Source organism: Cyberlindnera jadinii (genome assembly GCF_001661405.1).
Source record: "Cyberlindnera jadinii NRRL Y-1542 unplaced genomic scaffold CYBJAscaffold_6, whole genome shotgun sequence".
NCBI lineage: Eukaryota > Fungi > Ascomycota > Saccharomycetes > Phaffomycetales > Wickerhamomycetaceae > Williopsis > Williopsis jadinii.
Window position 1 is genome coordinate 88628 of NW_017963657.1, and position 13452 is coordinate 102079.

Genomic DNA, 13452 nt, shown 5'->3' on the forward strand with positions numbered 1-13452 from the left:
GTAGTAGTAGTAGTAGTAGTAGTAGTAGTAGTAGTAGTAGTAGTAGTAGTAGTAGTAGTAGTAGTAGTAGTAGTAGTAGTAGTAGTAGTAGTAGTACGCAAATTCCGACCCCATCGTCCCTCGTTTCTCATTTAAGCAGGTTGAACCCGCGGCCCCGCCCCCTTTTTAGCGGGGGCCGCATCTCTGTTAAAAGAGAGCAAATTCCGAAGCAGACGACTTCACAATTGGAAATGCTAAACCACAGCATCAACGTGAATAGATTTGCAACGGTTGTGATCGGTTAGAAAGAGACCGTGGAAGGTGGTGATAATGTTCTTAGCTATCCGCCGGTTCTTCAACAGGAACAAACGGAGGTTTCTTATCACTTCTGGTGTCATCGCCGCTGTGTATTTAGGCCTTGGTTATCTAAAGAAGAGATTTGACGATTACCAGAGACAGATTGCACAGGAGAGGATCCAAAGAGCAAGAATAAGGGACAAGTTTGAAAGAACCCAGGAGGATTGTTTAGTGACAGTTGGTGCTCTGTGTTCCGTTGTGAACCAAAGGATTCTGACTGAGATCCCTGTGGAGGACATAACCAGAGAACTACAGGCAAGAAGAAAAGTTCAGACTGGTAAGGAAGGCTCATTGACGGGCAGCTCCATTGATGATTCCGTTGCAGGCGAGTCCTCTGCCACCGACGCTGGCGACACTGCCGGCGAGGTTGAACTCAAGACAAAGAGCCAGCTATGGGTTGAATTGAAGATCCTGTCAATAACAAGACTCTTGACGTTGATATACACCGATGCATTGGTTGTGCTATTGACCAGGTTACAGTTGAACATTCTAGCAAGATCAGAGTACTTGGAGGATGCGATTGATCAGGCCTCGAAGAAGCATGGATTCCAGTTGAAGGACGCAGACTTGCTGAACGATGTAGATGATGTCAAGGATTACACCAGTGAGGAGGAATACCTCGCACTGAGTTGGTGGGTTTTGAACAGAGGCTGGGTTGCATTGAAACAGCTGATTCAACAAGCTGTTGAGGACGTATTTGAAGAGATTAGCCCACGCTATGATCTCGATATCGAAGAGTTTGCCGTGCTGATCGGCAGAGTCTCCCAAGTGTTAAAACAAGGGTTGGACCTGGATAAGTTGCTATTGCCACCACCGGAACTGCAACAGTTTGTCATTAGAAGCGTCAACGACTCTGCACCTGTTGATGAAACTATGCCTCTGGAGAACAAAGCGGACAGTGGGAGCAACAACCTGGACCTCCTGGTGCAGGAGACACACGGCTATTTGAAAGCACCATCTTGCCAAATCGTATACGACAGTTTGGTATCCACTTCCTTGAACCAAGTGCTGGCGCAGCTGGTGTCGAAGCACCAAGGCTCAACGGTTAAGCTCGCTATGGTTTTGGCCACAGTGACCAAATCGAGCCAGATGATGAAAGACCCACTGGACATCGTGCAGTCTATGGATCAGGTTGTCGAGCTTGATGAGCTAAGTGCATCTGTGTATTCGAACTTTGAATGATTACAGGTAATTTCAGTATATATGCTACCCCCATAGATGCTCAGTAGCCATCCAACTACGTCCCGTTCCACCTAAGCAGGACCCGCCTAGCAGGGCCCGCCTAGCGGTCCCCCGCCAGCCCAGCAGCGAGCCACTTTCGCGGGCCCTCACAGCCTGAAGGGTTGTGGATTGCGGCAAATTTACACAGAGAACACAGCTATAACAGCACCTCCAGCACACAACACACAGCCAAAAGCCTACAAGCCCGCCAGCAAACAATGTCGATTTCCATCATCTCATCAGACGGAGAGCCTTTCAAAGTGGAGCGCAAAGTCGCAGAGCGCAGTGTCCTCATCAAGAACATGTTGGGGGACCTGGGCAACGACGATGACGACGACGACGAGAGCTTTGAGGTGCCAATTCCAAACGTTAGAGGCTCAGTGCTGCAGAAGATACTGGAGTGGTGTGAGCACCACAAGGACACAGCGTTCCCAGACGACGAGGACGACGACTCCAGAAAGAGCGCCCCAGTGGAGGAGTGGGATCGTGAGTTCCTCAGGGTCGACCAGGAGATGCTGTACGAGATCATCTTGGGCGCAAACTACCTGAACATCAGACCGCTGTTGGACGCCGGTTGCAAGGTTGTTGCTGAGATGATCAGGGGCAAGACACCTGAGGAGATCCGTAGAACGTTTAATATCGTCAACGACTTCTCCCCAGAGGAAGAGGCTGCGATCAAAAGAGAAAACGAGTGGGCTGAAGACCGTTGAGGCTTCCTACGTGTTTTCCCCCTTCTCCTGCCTGCAGTCGGAGTTTCTTGAGCGACGTGTTTTGTTTTGTTTTGTTTCACTCTATTCTGTTTTCATTTACATAAAAAAGAAGCTCTCTCTTTCTAATTCACAGATCTATTCGAAGACTCAGTAGAAGATGGTTCTCACGGATCAGATACCTTTGCCGTTCAGAGTAGTGCTGCTGATCTCGCTGATCTCGTGGTTCTGGTGCTTGGTGGTTGTTGTGTGTGAAAGACGCGGGATTCAGGTGAACAAGGTATTCAAGTTTGAAACCACAACTGCTGGCTACGGGAGATATGTCACGCTGAGTGGTGTCTCGTTGCTTGTGTTCTTGTTGTACAGCACCTTCCACAACTATGACGACGATTCGCTGTCGCCGTGGGATTTCATCCCTTTGCTGTTGATTCTATGGTGCGTCTATTACTTGGTTTCAACCTCGAAGAGACTGCGAACCACAGCTATCAGGGATATCAAGGGCGGTATCAACAGGGACATTAGAACCAACGACATTGTTTTTAGTGATACGCTGACCTCATGCTCGAAGATCCTCGTTGATTGTGCCATTTACGTGTGCCATCTTCTCAACGGAGTCACTTGTCTACCGAAAAGCTCAGGTCCTAAATTGGACCGTCGCTGTGGTCAAAACTACTTGCTGGACTCGATTGTTGGTTCTCTGCCTAACCTCATTAGAATATCCCAGTGCCTCACTGAATGGCGTGTGACAAACGACACCCAGCACATTGGTAATTTCTTCAAGTATTGCTCGAATTTACCAATGGTTATGATAAACGTACTCATTCAGTACAACTATAACTTGAACTCCATATGGGTCTTGTTTGCAGTGGTGAACTCTTGCTACACCTTTTATTGGGACCTGGTCAACGATTGGGCCCTATTTAAGAGACAAAGAAGGTTCCTCTATCCAAAGAAACTGTACCTCGTGGTTGTGCTGTATGATCTGTTTGGAAGATTCATTTGGATTGCCAAATTTTTCAAGAACGATATCCTCTTCCATACTGAAAACGGTTGGTTCTACTTAGAACTCATCGAACTGTTCAGAAGATGGCTTTGGATTTTGGTCAAGTTAGAGGTGGATTACATTACAATGGAGAAGGACTTTGGTTCCGGTATACCGTTGTAACGCTAATTCTTATAGATAGTCAGATAGAACACATATAGAGTCATTGTATATATGAGAACCCATCTCCCATCTATTTCCTTCTCTTGTTAGAAATGGCCTTTCTTCTATTGTCTCTTCTCTCAACCTTACTCAAGTATCTAAACTTCTTCTTCTTGGTCTTTGGTCTTTCTGCCCCTGCAATAACGGCATACTTCTGAGCTCTATCTATACTCTCCTCCAGTATCTTTTTGGACTTGGCTAGAATCACATAGTTCAATCTGGCGACATCATCGGTTTCCATCTCCTCTATCACAACCTCAGTACCGTCTTCACCATACAGCTCTTTCTTCTTAAGAATGCCCTTTGGCTTGTCGTCGTCGTTGTCGGCGAATCCGCACCACTCTTCACATTCCTCGTCTTCATCAGCTTCCTCTGCCTCCTTGTCCTCATTTGGAGATGGCTCCTCATCATCGCTGATGCCGCCATTCATTATCCTCATCTGCTCCTTGTACTTCTCCATCTGTTCCAACAGCTCCTTTTCCCTCTCAAGCTTGGCCTGCTTTCTCTCCTCAATCTTGGCCTGTCTGTCCTGCTCCTTATGGAACAGTTGTGCCTTCTTCTGACGCTCCAGCTTTCTCTTGTGGAACCCAGTGAGGTACTCCTCTCTGGAGCCCTTATCAAAGACAACCTCTTCAACCAAGTGCTTCTTCGCCTTGTTATTCGTATACTTCTTACCTCCAGTAAGAATCTCCCTATTGGTTCTTGCCATCGTCGTAGATCTCTCCCGGTTTCCTAGGCAAGCGGCTCTAGTTGGCTGTGATTAATACCCTCAGAAGGCATCTCGAGAAAGCTCATCGCAATTTTTTTTCATTCCCTTTGGCGCCCAGTAGGCTCATCCAGCCGTTCCAGCCTTCTAGTTATACAGAGCCAATTGCGTATATTCGACGCTCATAATCAATGGCTAAGCTGATACCCTGACACACATCCATACACACATACACACACACCAACGGTCTGATCCGTGCTGTTTTAGTCCAATTGTACGGGCTAACCATGGTCACCACGGTTGGTGTGGAATATTCCGATGGACGAAAGCGGAAATATATTCCGATGTCTCTCTCTGTCTGGAAAAATGTAAACAAAGGCCCTAAACAGCTCTGTTCCTATACACATGTAAATAGCTCGCATTGTACTCTTTGCCCTGTTAGAAAGCTGTTGCGATGGCTCCTGTGACGAGATCGCAAGTGAGGAAGATACTCAAACAGCGGACTGGAAGAACTATCGCAAAAGATGGGACTGATGTTCTGGTGAGTGGTAATTATTGCATCCAACTGATGGTTTCATGAGCTAACTTGTGCCTCGTAGATTTCCTTAGACTATAACCTCTTTCTGGAGGAGCTGGTGTTTGAGTCCTCGAAGCTTGCTAAGAAGGAGGGCTCTAGAGAAATATTACCGAGCCATCTTCTGAGAGTTAAGGAGAAAGTGTTGAAGAAGTACAGGGGGTGAGGATGTGCAGGCATTGCAATGCCTATCGTGTTTTTTGATGTTGTGCTTTTTATATACAGATTGATCCCATGGCTCCCTCGTTAAAACACATGGTTTGGTGTCTTGAGGGTTTCGACCAGGGTAAGTGCGCCATCAGGGTCGTTCTTATTATAAACAAAGAGGCCTTGCAGCTGTGCGGTGGAGATTGGAACTCCCAGTGATGTGGCCTTCTTGACAAACTCATCGGCTTTTGCTTCTTCACCTACATAGAATCTGAGGAACATCTCTCTCATCTGGTACTCTGTGGCATCGCCAATAAGGACCCTGAAGTCAACACGGCCTGGTCTCAGAATCGCAGGGTCTAGTTTTTCAGGATGGTTTGTTGTCATGAAGGTGATGGTCTCCTCTGATGACGCAACACCATCCAATGCGTTCAACAACCCACTGAAAGTGACGCCTGATTTATAACCAGAGTCGTCGGTTTGGTCACGCTTGTTGAATGCCGCATCGATATCTTCGAGCAGCAACAAACTTCTCTCTGGTATGTGGTTCATCAAGTGGTTCAAACGGTCATCAGTCAAGTTTGCCTCACTGAGGTTCAAAATGCAAATGTTGTAATCCAAGTCACCAGCCAAGGCCTGTATGAAACTTGTCTTACCACTACCTGGCGGTCCAAATAGTAAATAACCACGTCTATATGGAATACCACGGTCGAAATACCATTGTCCGCTCTTCAAAAAATCTTTAACGTCATCAAGGATCATATTTTTGATCCCCTTGTCGAGGATAACCGATCCAATTGTTCTCTTTCTCTTTGGCTGGCCAAATGGTCTCCATTCTGGACCCCACGAGGTATAAATCACTGTTTTACCCTCTTGTGCCTTTAAGGCCATCGATTTGGCCTCTGACAATAAATCGGCAAATAAATTACGATCTCTGTACAGAGTTGTCAGTGTGACGGTTTCAAACGGTGTACCACTGGTCATATCAAGCATTTTACCTGATCTTTCTCTCTTTATGAACATAAACGCGCCTTTGTATCTGATCAAATGGTTACCTGGTCCTGGAACCAGTGAAAACTTGGTTGATACGGCACCATTATCGTGCTGTACAAAGGACGTCTCAACACTCAAATGCCTCGACGATCTCTGCTTATACTTGGACATCCACTCCAGAAACCACATATATGACTTGTCCTTCGATGGAATCTCCAAGTCCACCAGCAACTGGCGATAGAGAAACCCAGACAGCCTGGTTATGCCCGAACGCGCCACTGCAAGACCTGTACCTAAGAGCATCAACCCACCACCGGCAGCAAAGTACGGGTTGCCAGTTATCGCCTGCTGTACAAAGCTAGACGCCATGCCACCAAAAGAGTCTTCAGACGTGATCTTGTCAATGTCAATGGAAGGCATACCGTTTGGCGGTGGTGAAGAAGGTGACGCTGGTGTCTGTGGAGCCACCGGCTCAGACACAGCCATTGTTTCGGCAGGCGCTCCTACTGGTGCCTGTGCAGGCTCTGCTTTTCCAAAGAACCCCATCCTGAGTACCTCTCTCCCTCTCTCTTACCGCCTTCTAAACAAACCTCATCGAAAACAAGGTGAGAAAAGTGTGTATGAAGTACACCGACGGGCGAGCTTGCTTATGTAATCTCTTTGGAGCGTGTCGCTACCGAAATCATCTCTAGCCGGCAATGAGAAGATGCTCCTCTCCCCCTGGATATAAACGGCAGAGAAGTACGCCTGTTTTTCGATCAAAACACTGTTGATAGTAGAAAACTCCACCTAAAGAGGAGGTCGCCATTGGTAGCTTGGCCACCTAACAAGAAGAAATGCATATGGAACCACAGGATCTCGCCGTTGTGGAAAAATCGGACGAAGCGCCACAAGCGCTGGGAAGCCGCCCTGAAGGTACTGTTGCTGCTGATGATGATCTAAACACAGGAGACGAAGCTGTTGCCACTGTCCAGTCGCGGGAGCTATATCCGCAGCTCAATGGGGTGTTCAAGACCATAAACAGGCTGCTGGATGATGTTGTTATGGATTTGGAGTTCTTGAACGATGAGACGAACCCGAGGGGAATACTACAGGCCCATCCGTTGGAGTACTCGGAGCAACTATCGCAGATCAAGTACAACAAGTATGAGGTACGCTTTCTCAACGAGACGACGCCGCTGGCGTCGCCCGTGGAGTACAGGAAGTCTCTCTCCAACGGCGAGGATATGGTCACAATCATCAGAGCGCTTCTCTACACCAATTCTGAGCCGTCGCTGTCCCGTACAAGAGTGTACCATCTCCGAATAGTTGTGAAGACCAGGCACGACGAGAAACCCGTGTCCAAGAATGAATTCCACCTGGCACAGCTCTCGCCCGAGGATGAGATTGACATGATTGAATCGGCGTTGGTGAAGGAAACAGATCAGCAGGTGGTGAGAGACTCCCTGCCAAAGCTGTTAGACTCCGCCTCCTATGTCTGTGCCTTGACGAAAAAGGCGGTGAGGTTTGAGATCTCCGCACCAGAGTTCGACCATGAGGATCTCCACGAGTTTGAGATTGGTCCAATCAACGTGAGACATAGAAAGGCATTCGACAAGTATCCAGACGTGTCTGAAAATCCCCCTTCTCCTGCACAATGTCTTCATACCCTTTTTAAGGCATTGAGAGTCCCTCTTCTGTCGGAACCAACAGATGACATTAAATCCATTCCTGCAGAGAACAAATCGCTGAACATCAGCATCAACCCAAGTATACTCTTGAAGAAGATGCATTTCGAACTGAACCATAATGAATACTTCCCCCCTAACATTTCCAATAGGGATGATCGCAAGAGCAACATCATCAGAGAAGCCTTTATAAGACAGATAACAGAGATCATACTGTTGGGTACTAAGGCTTATTCACAAGGTGCAGCCAATCCATTCGCACACCATCGATTTAGCAAGAATTTTGACCTAGTGTTCCATGCACTGCAAGATAACGCATCGACACTACACCATAAGGAAGTCCTGAAGGACAAATTCTTCATTGACCTGTCTGCGTTTCCATTCTATAGTGACGATTTGTTGATCACCTGCTACAAAAAGACACTTGAATGTGATCAGCAAAACGCAATGGTGTACTACGACTCCTTGAAGGAAATTCAACAGAGGAAAGCAACGTTGAAACTTTCTCATTTTGTTAGAGAGTTACACTTATCTGGTGTAATCGGCTATTCAGATTTGGAGAATGCTTACAAACACCTAAATATTGATCCAGTTCAGGCCCCACATATCGATGATGAGCTTCTGCTTACTATGTATAAGAATGAAACCTCTATGAACCCTTCAGACTCTACCTTGAGAGAATCTATGATGTTAATTGCTCGTCAGAGAGGAAGTTCCAAATTGGAGCATTACCTCAAGTATGAACCTTTACCTTTGGAAAAGGCATATGAGGTGCTCGACATAGACCATTCTGTCGACGATGATATTGTGGCTACAGCGGTGTTAATCAAGAAGGGTGACTCACCGGAAGAGGAGGAGTTGTTGAACAGGGCGTTCCTCACAATTGCCGTGAATAGAAAAAGTTTCTTGTTGTTGAATGAAGCTGAGCGTGACTTTCCCGATCTCAATGAACAAATGGATTTTAAGGAAGCTTGTGAATACTTGGGTGCTGACGAGAATGCTGATGAAATTCAGTGTATCAACATCTTCCAACTGGGACAACGTGAAATCAAAACAGCAAGATATGCACTTCGTGTCATTGGTCAGAAGTGGAATTCAGGTTTAACAGATAGTTTTCTAAAAACTGGATTGATTGATCAAAATTCCCTTCCTCCAAGCGAATGGCCTGTTGGATTGGATAACATTGGAAATACTTGCTATTTGAATTCGCTGTTGCAATATTATTTTTCAATTAAGCCATTAAGAGATACTATTCTTTCTTTTGATGAAGTTTTCGAAGAAGACTCTGATATTTACAAATTGAGAAGAATTGGCGGACGGTTAGTTGATGACAACGAGATCGAAAGATCCTTTCAATTCATCTACCAGTTAAGGGATCTTTTCTACGAACTCATCCACACAAAGAACAGGTGTATCCAACCGACTAGAGAATTGGCATTCTTGGCCTTTTTACCAAGTTATCTCAAAGTCGAGTTTGAAAAGGATGGAGAAGTGAATGATAATAATGTGGTCATCATTGACGAAAATACATCCAAGGATTTAATTGATCTGACCAACTCTTCTGATGATATTGTGATGGTTGATGCTGAGCCACAACAGAAATCCGATGAGTTAGCACAACCACCAGATCTTGCGAATGTCCCGGATGAAGATCAGGATAAATCAGTGATCAATGATACGATCACTGGAGCTGATACAGCATGCCATAAGACTGGAGGCTCATCACTGAAGGCAGCTAGAATCTCCGACAGTGAGATCGAAAATGCATACGAAATTGGGAGACAACAGGACGTCACGGAATGCATAGGTAACGTCCTCTCTCAAATAGAAGCTGCGATGAAGCCAGATGCTTTGGATGAAACAGATAATGAACAAATTGACTTTGTAAAGAAACTCTTCTATGGAAATACGGTTGCACATTTGGTGAATCCTAGTGATACGGCGATTAGAAGAGAGACCACTGACAAGTTTTCCAACTTGTACGCCAACGTTATGGATCATCCAAGACACTTGTATGAAGCCATTGACAATGCCTTTGCTAGCGAGGAAGTGAGTACGGGTGGGGAAACATTGACCAGAACGGAAAGAATTACACATCTTCCAACCATCTTACAAATCCAAATCCAAAGGGTATATTACGACAAACAATTATGTCGTCCATATAAGGATATTAGTCCTTTACCATTCCCTGAAACACTGTACATGGATAGGTACTTGGACACTGATGATCCAGAAATCATCAAGAAACGTGCTGAGGTTGTCGAATGGAAGTCTGAATTGGCTGCTTTGAAAAGAAGAAAGGATAAATTACTCAAGAAAAACACCTACGGGTTGACATACAAAGACGCTCTAAAGTCACTTCTGCAGTGGACAGATGATGAAGATCTTTGTAAAAAGGAGACAAGAGTGTCTATCCAGGCTATTATTGACAAGATTGACGTGGAACTTTCAAGTATCTACACGAAGACTCAGGAACTGCAAAAAAAGATAGATACCCAATTTGACAACTATCAGAAGTATGGATACTCAATATTTGCAATATTTATCCACAGAGGTGAGGCAAGTTATGGACATTACTGGATCTATATCAAAGACCGCAAGAAGAACGTATACCGTAAGTACAACGATGACCAGGTTACAGAAGTTGCCATCTCTGACGTCTTGAACTTTAACGAAGGTAACACGGCTACACCTTATTTCCTCGCGTATGTTAAGAATACAGAGGAGGAAACTATAGTAGATCCATTGCATAGAATTGTTGATGAATAAACGTTTAGTGGGTTGCCTATAAGTTTTTAAGCTACAACGATTACAGAATATGACAATTTTTAGTACTATTTTACTCATCAACATGGCTCTTTAACCCTTCTAAGCACTTCTCTGCAACATACACCATCTCTTTCAAGTCCTGCTTCTTGTACTGTTTGAATATATCCTCATCGGGTACATGTCGTTTGATGTTAGTACCATCGCTCCTTTCACCAATCCAGTCCCAGATATCAAACTCTTTGGACATTCTCATCCTTGGATCGTTCAATGATGTGTCAATGCTAGGTATGATTAAGAATTCTTCACCTCCTATAACTACCTTTGATGACTCACGATATTCAAACTGATGTGGTTGTGCTCCTCCTCCTGTTCCAATTGTGACCATCTTTCTCAGAATGAGAACCGCAAGGAACATGACGAGTAGTAGCAAAGACAGCGAACCACCTCCTTTCTCCAGGAATGAGTCCAACCCGGGAATTGGGATTCTATATCCTTGAGATGGACCACACATCTCCTTGTAAGTGTCCACCGTTTCTAGCTCCTCTTTCTTCAGTTTGATGCTCTTCCGTTTCTTTCTCTTTGATCCTGGCCCGGCGCTACTTAAGGTATTCTTGACCTCGTTGATTAATACTGCAATGCTGTCCTTTTGTCCATCGATTGATCCTTTCTCAATAACTCCCTTTATCCAACTTTTTCCTGTCCAGTTCACGTAGGTTGAGACAACCATTCTAGTGCTGTTGTTATCAGTCCAGTAAAGGTAAAAATTGGTCTTCACAGAAAAGGAGCTACCTGAGGGGACATCAGGAGTAACAACACTCTGTACAAGATGGATATGTGAGTTCAAATCAAACGTTTCAATGGTTTCAGTGATTTCACAGTGTGTCTGTTTTGGACCTATTGGTCCATTTAACGGTTTGGTATACTCATAACTTCTTTCTCGTGGTGCCTTATCGGGGAATTTGCCAATATCGCTCAAATCAAAATTCTTCTGGGCCAAACTAATCGCCTTCATGTATGATGGGTCGAATATAATTGAATATACTGTACCCAATGGAGCCTGGAAAGTTTCCTCTGCGAGAAGCGTTTCGTTACTGGCAATATTTGGAGAGAAGGTCGAAGGCGCATGGGTCTTAGGCCCGACTAATGGAAGATCAGAAACCTGTTCCTCAACATTGTCGCCTGAGCCCTGTCCACCGCTCGAGTTCTTTGCTTTGAGCTCATCAACCAGGATACCTATGGATTCCTTTTGTCCATCTATAGATCCCTTATCGATGGCAGCTCTAATCCAACTTTTACCAGTCCAGTTCATGTACGTATATACAGTGATTTTCGTACTGTTGTTCAGACCCCATGAGAGATAAATCTGAGTAACGACGCTAAATGAACCACCAGACGGAACATCGGGAGTTCTGGTCGTTTGCGTACAAAGGACATACCCTGAAAAGTCCTTGTGATCAAGAGTTTCTGTGACATTACACACGGTCTCCTTTGGTCCTATTGGTGCATTGAGTGGTTTGGTGTAACGGTAATCTCTATTCAAGACATCATCAGATTTTGAAAACTCTGGAATTGCCGAAATATTTTTGTTTTTTTGCTTAGAGATGACTGATTGTAAGAAAGAAGAATCTTTACCGAATAATTGGTTGAAAACTTTTGGTAAAGGAGCTGAGATCGTATCTTCTATGAGTTTTACTTCACCACTTACTTCTTCATGATCGATTTCTGTAGGGGAGTGTTTTGTCAATCCATTACGATCATCATCCGCACGGTTTGTATCATCATTAGCAAAATCTTCATCGTCATCACTATCTTCATTATCATCGTTGTCTCTATCAAGTTCTTCTTCGGTATCTGAGTCATATTCATCGTCATAATCATATGACCGATTCCCACTGTCACCATCCATATCTAAAAGGACATCAACATCATCAAGTCCTAATGATCCTCTCACCAGTTGGTTCCAAATATTTGTAATCAGCTCAAACGTAGTATCTCTTGTCAAGAAACTTGCAAATACATACTTCTGATGTAAAGTTTGGATGACAATACCATTAGGGAAAAGACCTGCTGTGGTTTTCTTCTCTAATTGGACAATTTCATGGATTGGAATGATGATATTTGTAACCCACCCCAAGATATTTGACTTGAAACAGATATGACGTTCACTGATAAACACTCTACCTTGCACCAAAATGTCCTTCTGCAAAGCACAGCTATAATCTTCGATAAGTTTTTCACTCTTGGGGATTTTCCTGAAGGTGTTATGGAAATCGCTATTTCTCTTTGGACTTGCAAATGAAATGTCCTTAAGTTCAACGCTTGGTAGTGGTGAAGACATAGGTACGTCACCGTTGGACGTTGCTAAGGACAGGCTATCGTAACCGTTTCCATTACCATTATAGGAGCTGAAACTTCTTCTATGTTTTGAATTCAAAGAGTCGATGGTCCTTATCGCATTAGGAGATAACGATCTTCTGATTGGTGGGGGTGACATGGATCTTGAAGTTAGATTTGCATTAGAATAATTGATATTAGCTGGTACTGCAATCATTCCATTCCTGTTAGAAATTTCAATACTCCCATTGCCGTGTTCCACCGCGCCATTGTTATTGACACTGTCGTTCACATGATTAACCAACTCCCTTGGTAAGATATCATCTGCAGTTTCTGATCTTGTTGTGGTGTTTGAATCATGGACCTCAATCTGAGGTGGATAAGATGAACTTGAGAGTCTCTTACCGTTAATACTCGGAGGAACTCCTAGATCTTCCAACGTCAACTCGCCCTTACCCATGGTACTTAGCAAGGTTTTTCTCAAAGGCTGGAATTGAACGTCACGGGCATTCGACCTAGACACTATTGACGAATTATCAAGCCCACCACCAGCATGTGGCAACTTACCACTACTGTTGGATAACAACGCATCCAGGTGTTCACCGAAATTCTTCGAATCCGCAGTGTCCTGATGTGTTGGAGATCTCAAGGCTTCATGGGAATTGTTTGTTAGCGAACCAATGTGCTGAGCAGCATTCATCAGCGAAGAGATTATCCCCCAATGCTGTGAGCCACTATCGTTGTTAGTCATTCTAGCACTGGTTGCAGTAGTACCACCACCACCAACTCCCGTG

The 13452-nt window shown here is 44.7% G+C and overlaps 9 protein-coding genes across 9 annotated transcripts; 5 read left to right on the forward strand and 4 right to left on the reverse strand.

Annotated features, from left to right (window-relative positions):
* Nucleotides 1–309: 309 nt before the first annotated feature.
* PEX3 (Pex3p) lies at nucleotides 310–1518 on the forward strand (the record flags this gene model as incomplete). The annotated part of the gene is made up of 1 exon (XM_020216406.1): nucleotides 310–1518. One exon carries the CDS (start codon nucleotides 310–312, stop codon nucleotides 1516–1518), a length of 1209 nt encoding a protein of 402 aa, XP_020070519.1.
* A 98-nt stretch (nucleotides 1519–1616) lies between these two features.
* SKP1 (SCF ubiquitin ligase subunit SKP1) lies at nucleotides 1617–2267 on the forward strand (the record flags this gene model as incomplete). Its single annotated transcript, XM_020217003.1, has 1 exon — nucleotides 1617–2267. Exon 1 carries the CDS (start codon nucleotides 1776–1778, stop codon nucleotides 2265–2267), a length of 492 nt encoding a protein of 163 aa, XP_020070520.1. The 5' UTR covers nucleotides 1617–1775.
* Nucleotides 2268–2424: 157 nt separating this feature from the next.
* Nucleotides 2425–3429, forward strand: ERD1 (Erd1p; the record flags this gene model as incomplete). Its single annotated transcript, XM_020216407.1, has 1 exon — nucleotides 2425–3429. One exon carries the CDS (start codon nucleotides 2425–2427, stop codon nucleotides 3427–3429), a length of 1005 nt encoding a protein of 334 aa, XP_020070521.1.
* Nucleotides 3430–3499: 70 nt separating this feature from the next.
* RRP17 (rRNA-processing protein RRP17) lies at nucleotides 3500–4177 on the reverse strand (the record flags this gene model as incomplete). Its single annotated transcript, XM_020212700.1, has 1 exon — nucleotides 3500–4177. One exon carries the CDS (start codon nucleotides 4175–4177, stop codon nucleotides 3500–3502), a length of 678 nt encoding a protein of 225 aa, XP_020070522.1.
* A 451-nt stretch (nucleotides 4178–4628) lies between these two features.
* On the forward strand, nucleotides 4629–4914 carry CYBJADRAFT_172897 (uncharacterized protein; the record flags this gene model as incomplete). Its single annotated transcript, XM_020216408.1, has 2 exons — nucleotides 4629–4715; nucleotides 4774–4914. 2 exons carry the CDS (start codon nucleotides 4629–4631, stop codon nucleotides 4912–4914), a joined length of 228 nt encoding a protein of 75 aa, XP_020070523.1.
* Nucleotides 4658–6475, reverse strand: BCS1 (bifunctional AAA family ATPase chaperone/translocase BCS1). Its single transcript, XM_020214950.1, has 2 exons — nucleotides 4774–6475; nucleotides 4658–4715 (listed from the first exon to the last, which is right to left on the reverse strand). The coding sequence occupies exon 1, from the start codon at nucleotides 6372–6374 to the stop codon at nucleotides 4995–4997; it is 1380 nt and encodes a 459-aa protein (XP_020070524.1). The 5' UTR covers nucleotides 6375–6475; the 3' UTR covers nucleotides 4658–4715; nucleotides 4774–4994.
* A 104-nt stretch (nucleotides 6476–6579) lies between these two features.
* Nucleotides 6580–10456, forward strand: UBP2 (ubiquitin-specific protease UBP2). Its single transcript, XM_020217964.1, has one exon. The coding sequence runs from the start codon at nucleotides 6725–6727 to the stop codon at nucleotides 10322–10324; it is 3600 nt and encodes a 1199-aa protein (XP_020070525.1). The 5' UTR covers nucleotides 6580–6724; the 3' UTR covers nucleotides 10325–10456.
* Nucleotides 10457–10886: 430 nt separating this feature from the next.
* Nucleotides 10887–12197, reverse strand: CYBJADRAFT_114717 (VASt domain-containing protein; the record flags this gene model as incomplete). The annotated part of the gene is made up of 1 exon (XM_020212169.1): nucleotides 10887–12197. A coding segment is annotated over one exon (1311 nt), but the record flags the coding sequence as incomplete, so codon positions are not given.
* An 87-nt stretch (nucleotides 12198–12284) lies between these two features.
* Nucleotides 12285–12818, reverse strand: CYBJADRAFT_127554 (GRAM domain-containing protein; the record flags this gene model as incomplete). The annotated part of the gene is made up of 1 exon (XM_020212704.1): nucleotides 12285–12818. A coding segment is annotated over one exon (534 nt), but the record flags the coding sequence as incomplete, so codon positions are not given.
* Nucleotides 12819–13452: the final 634 nt, after the last annotated feature.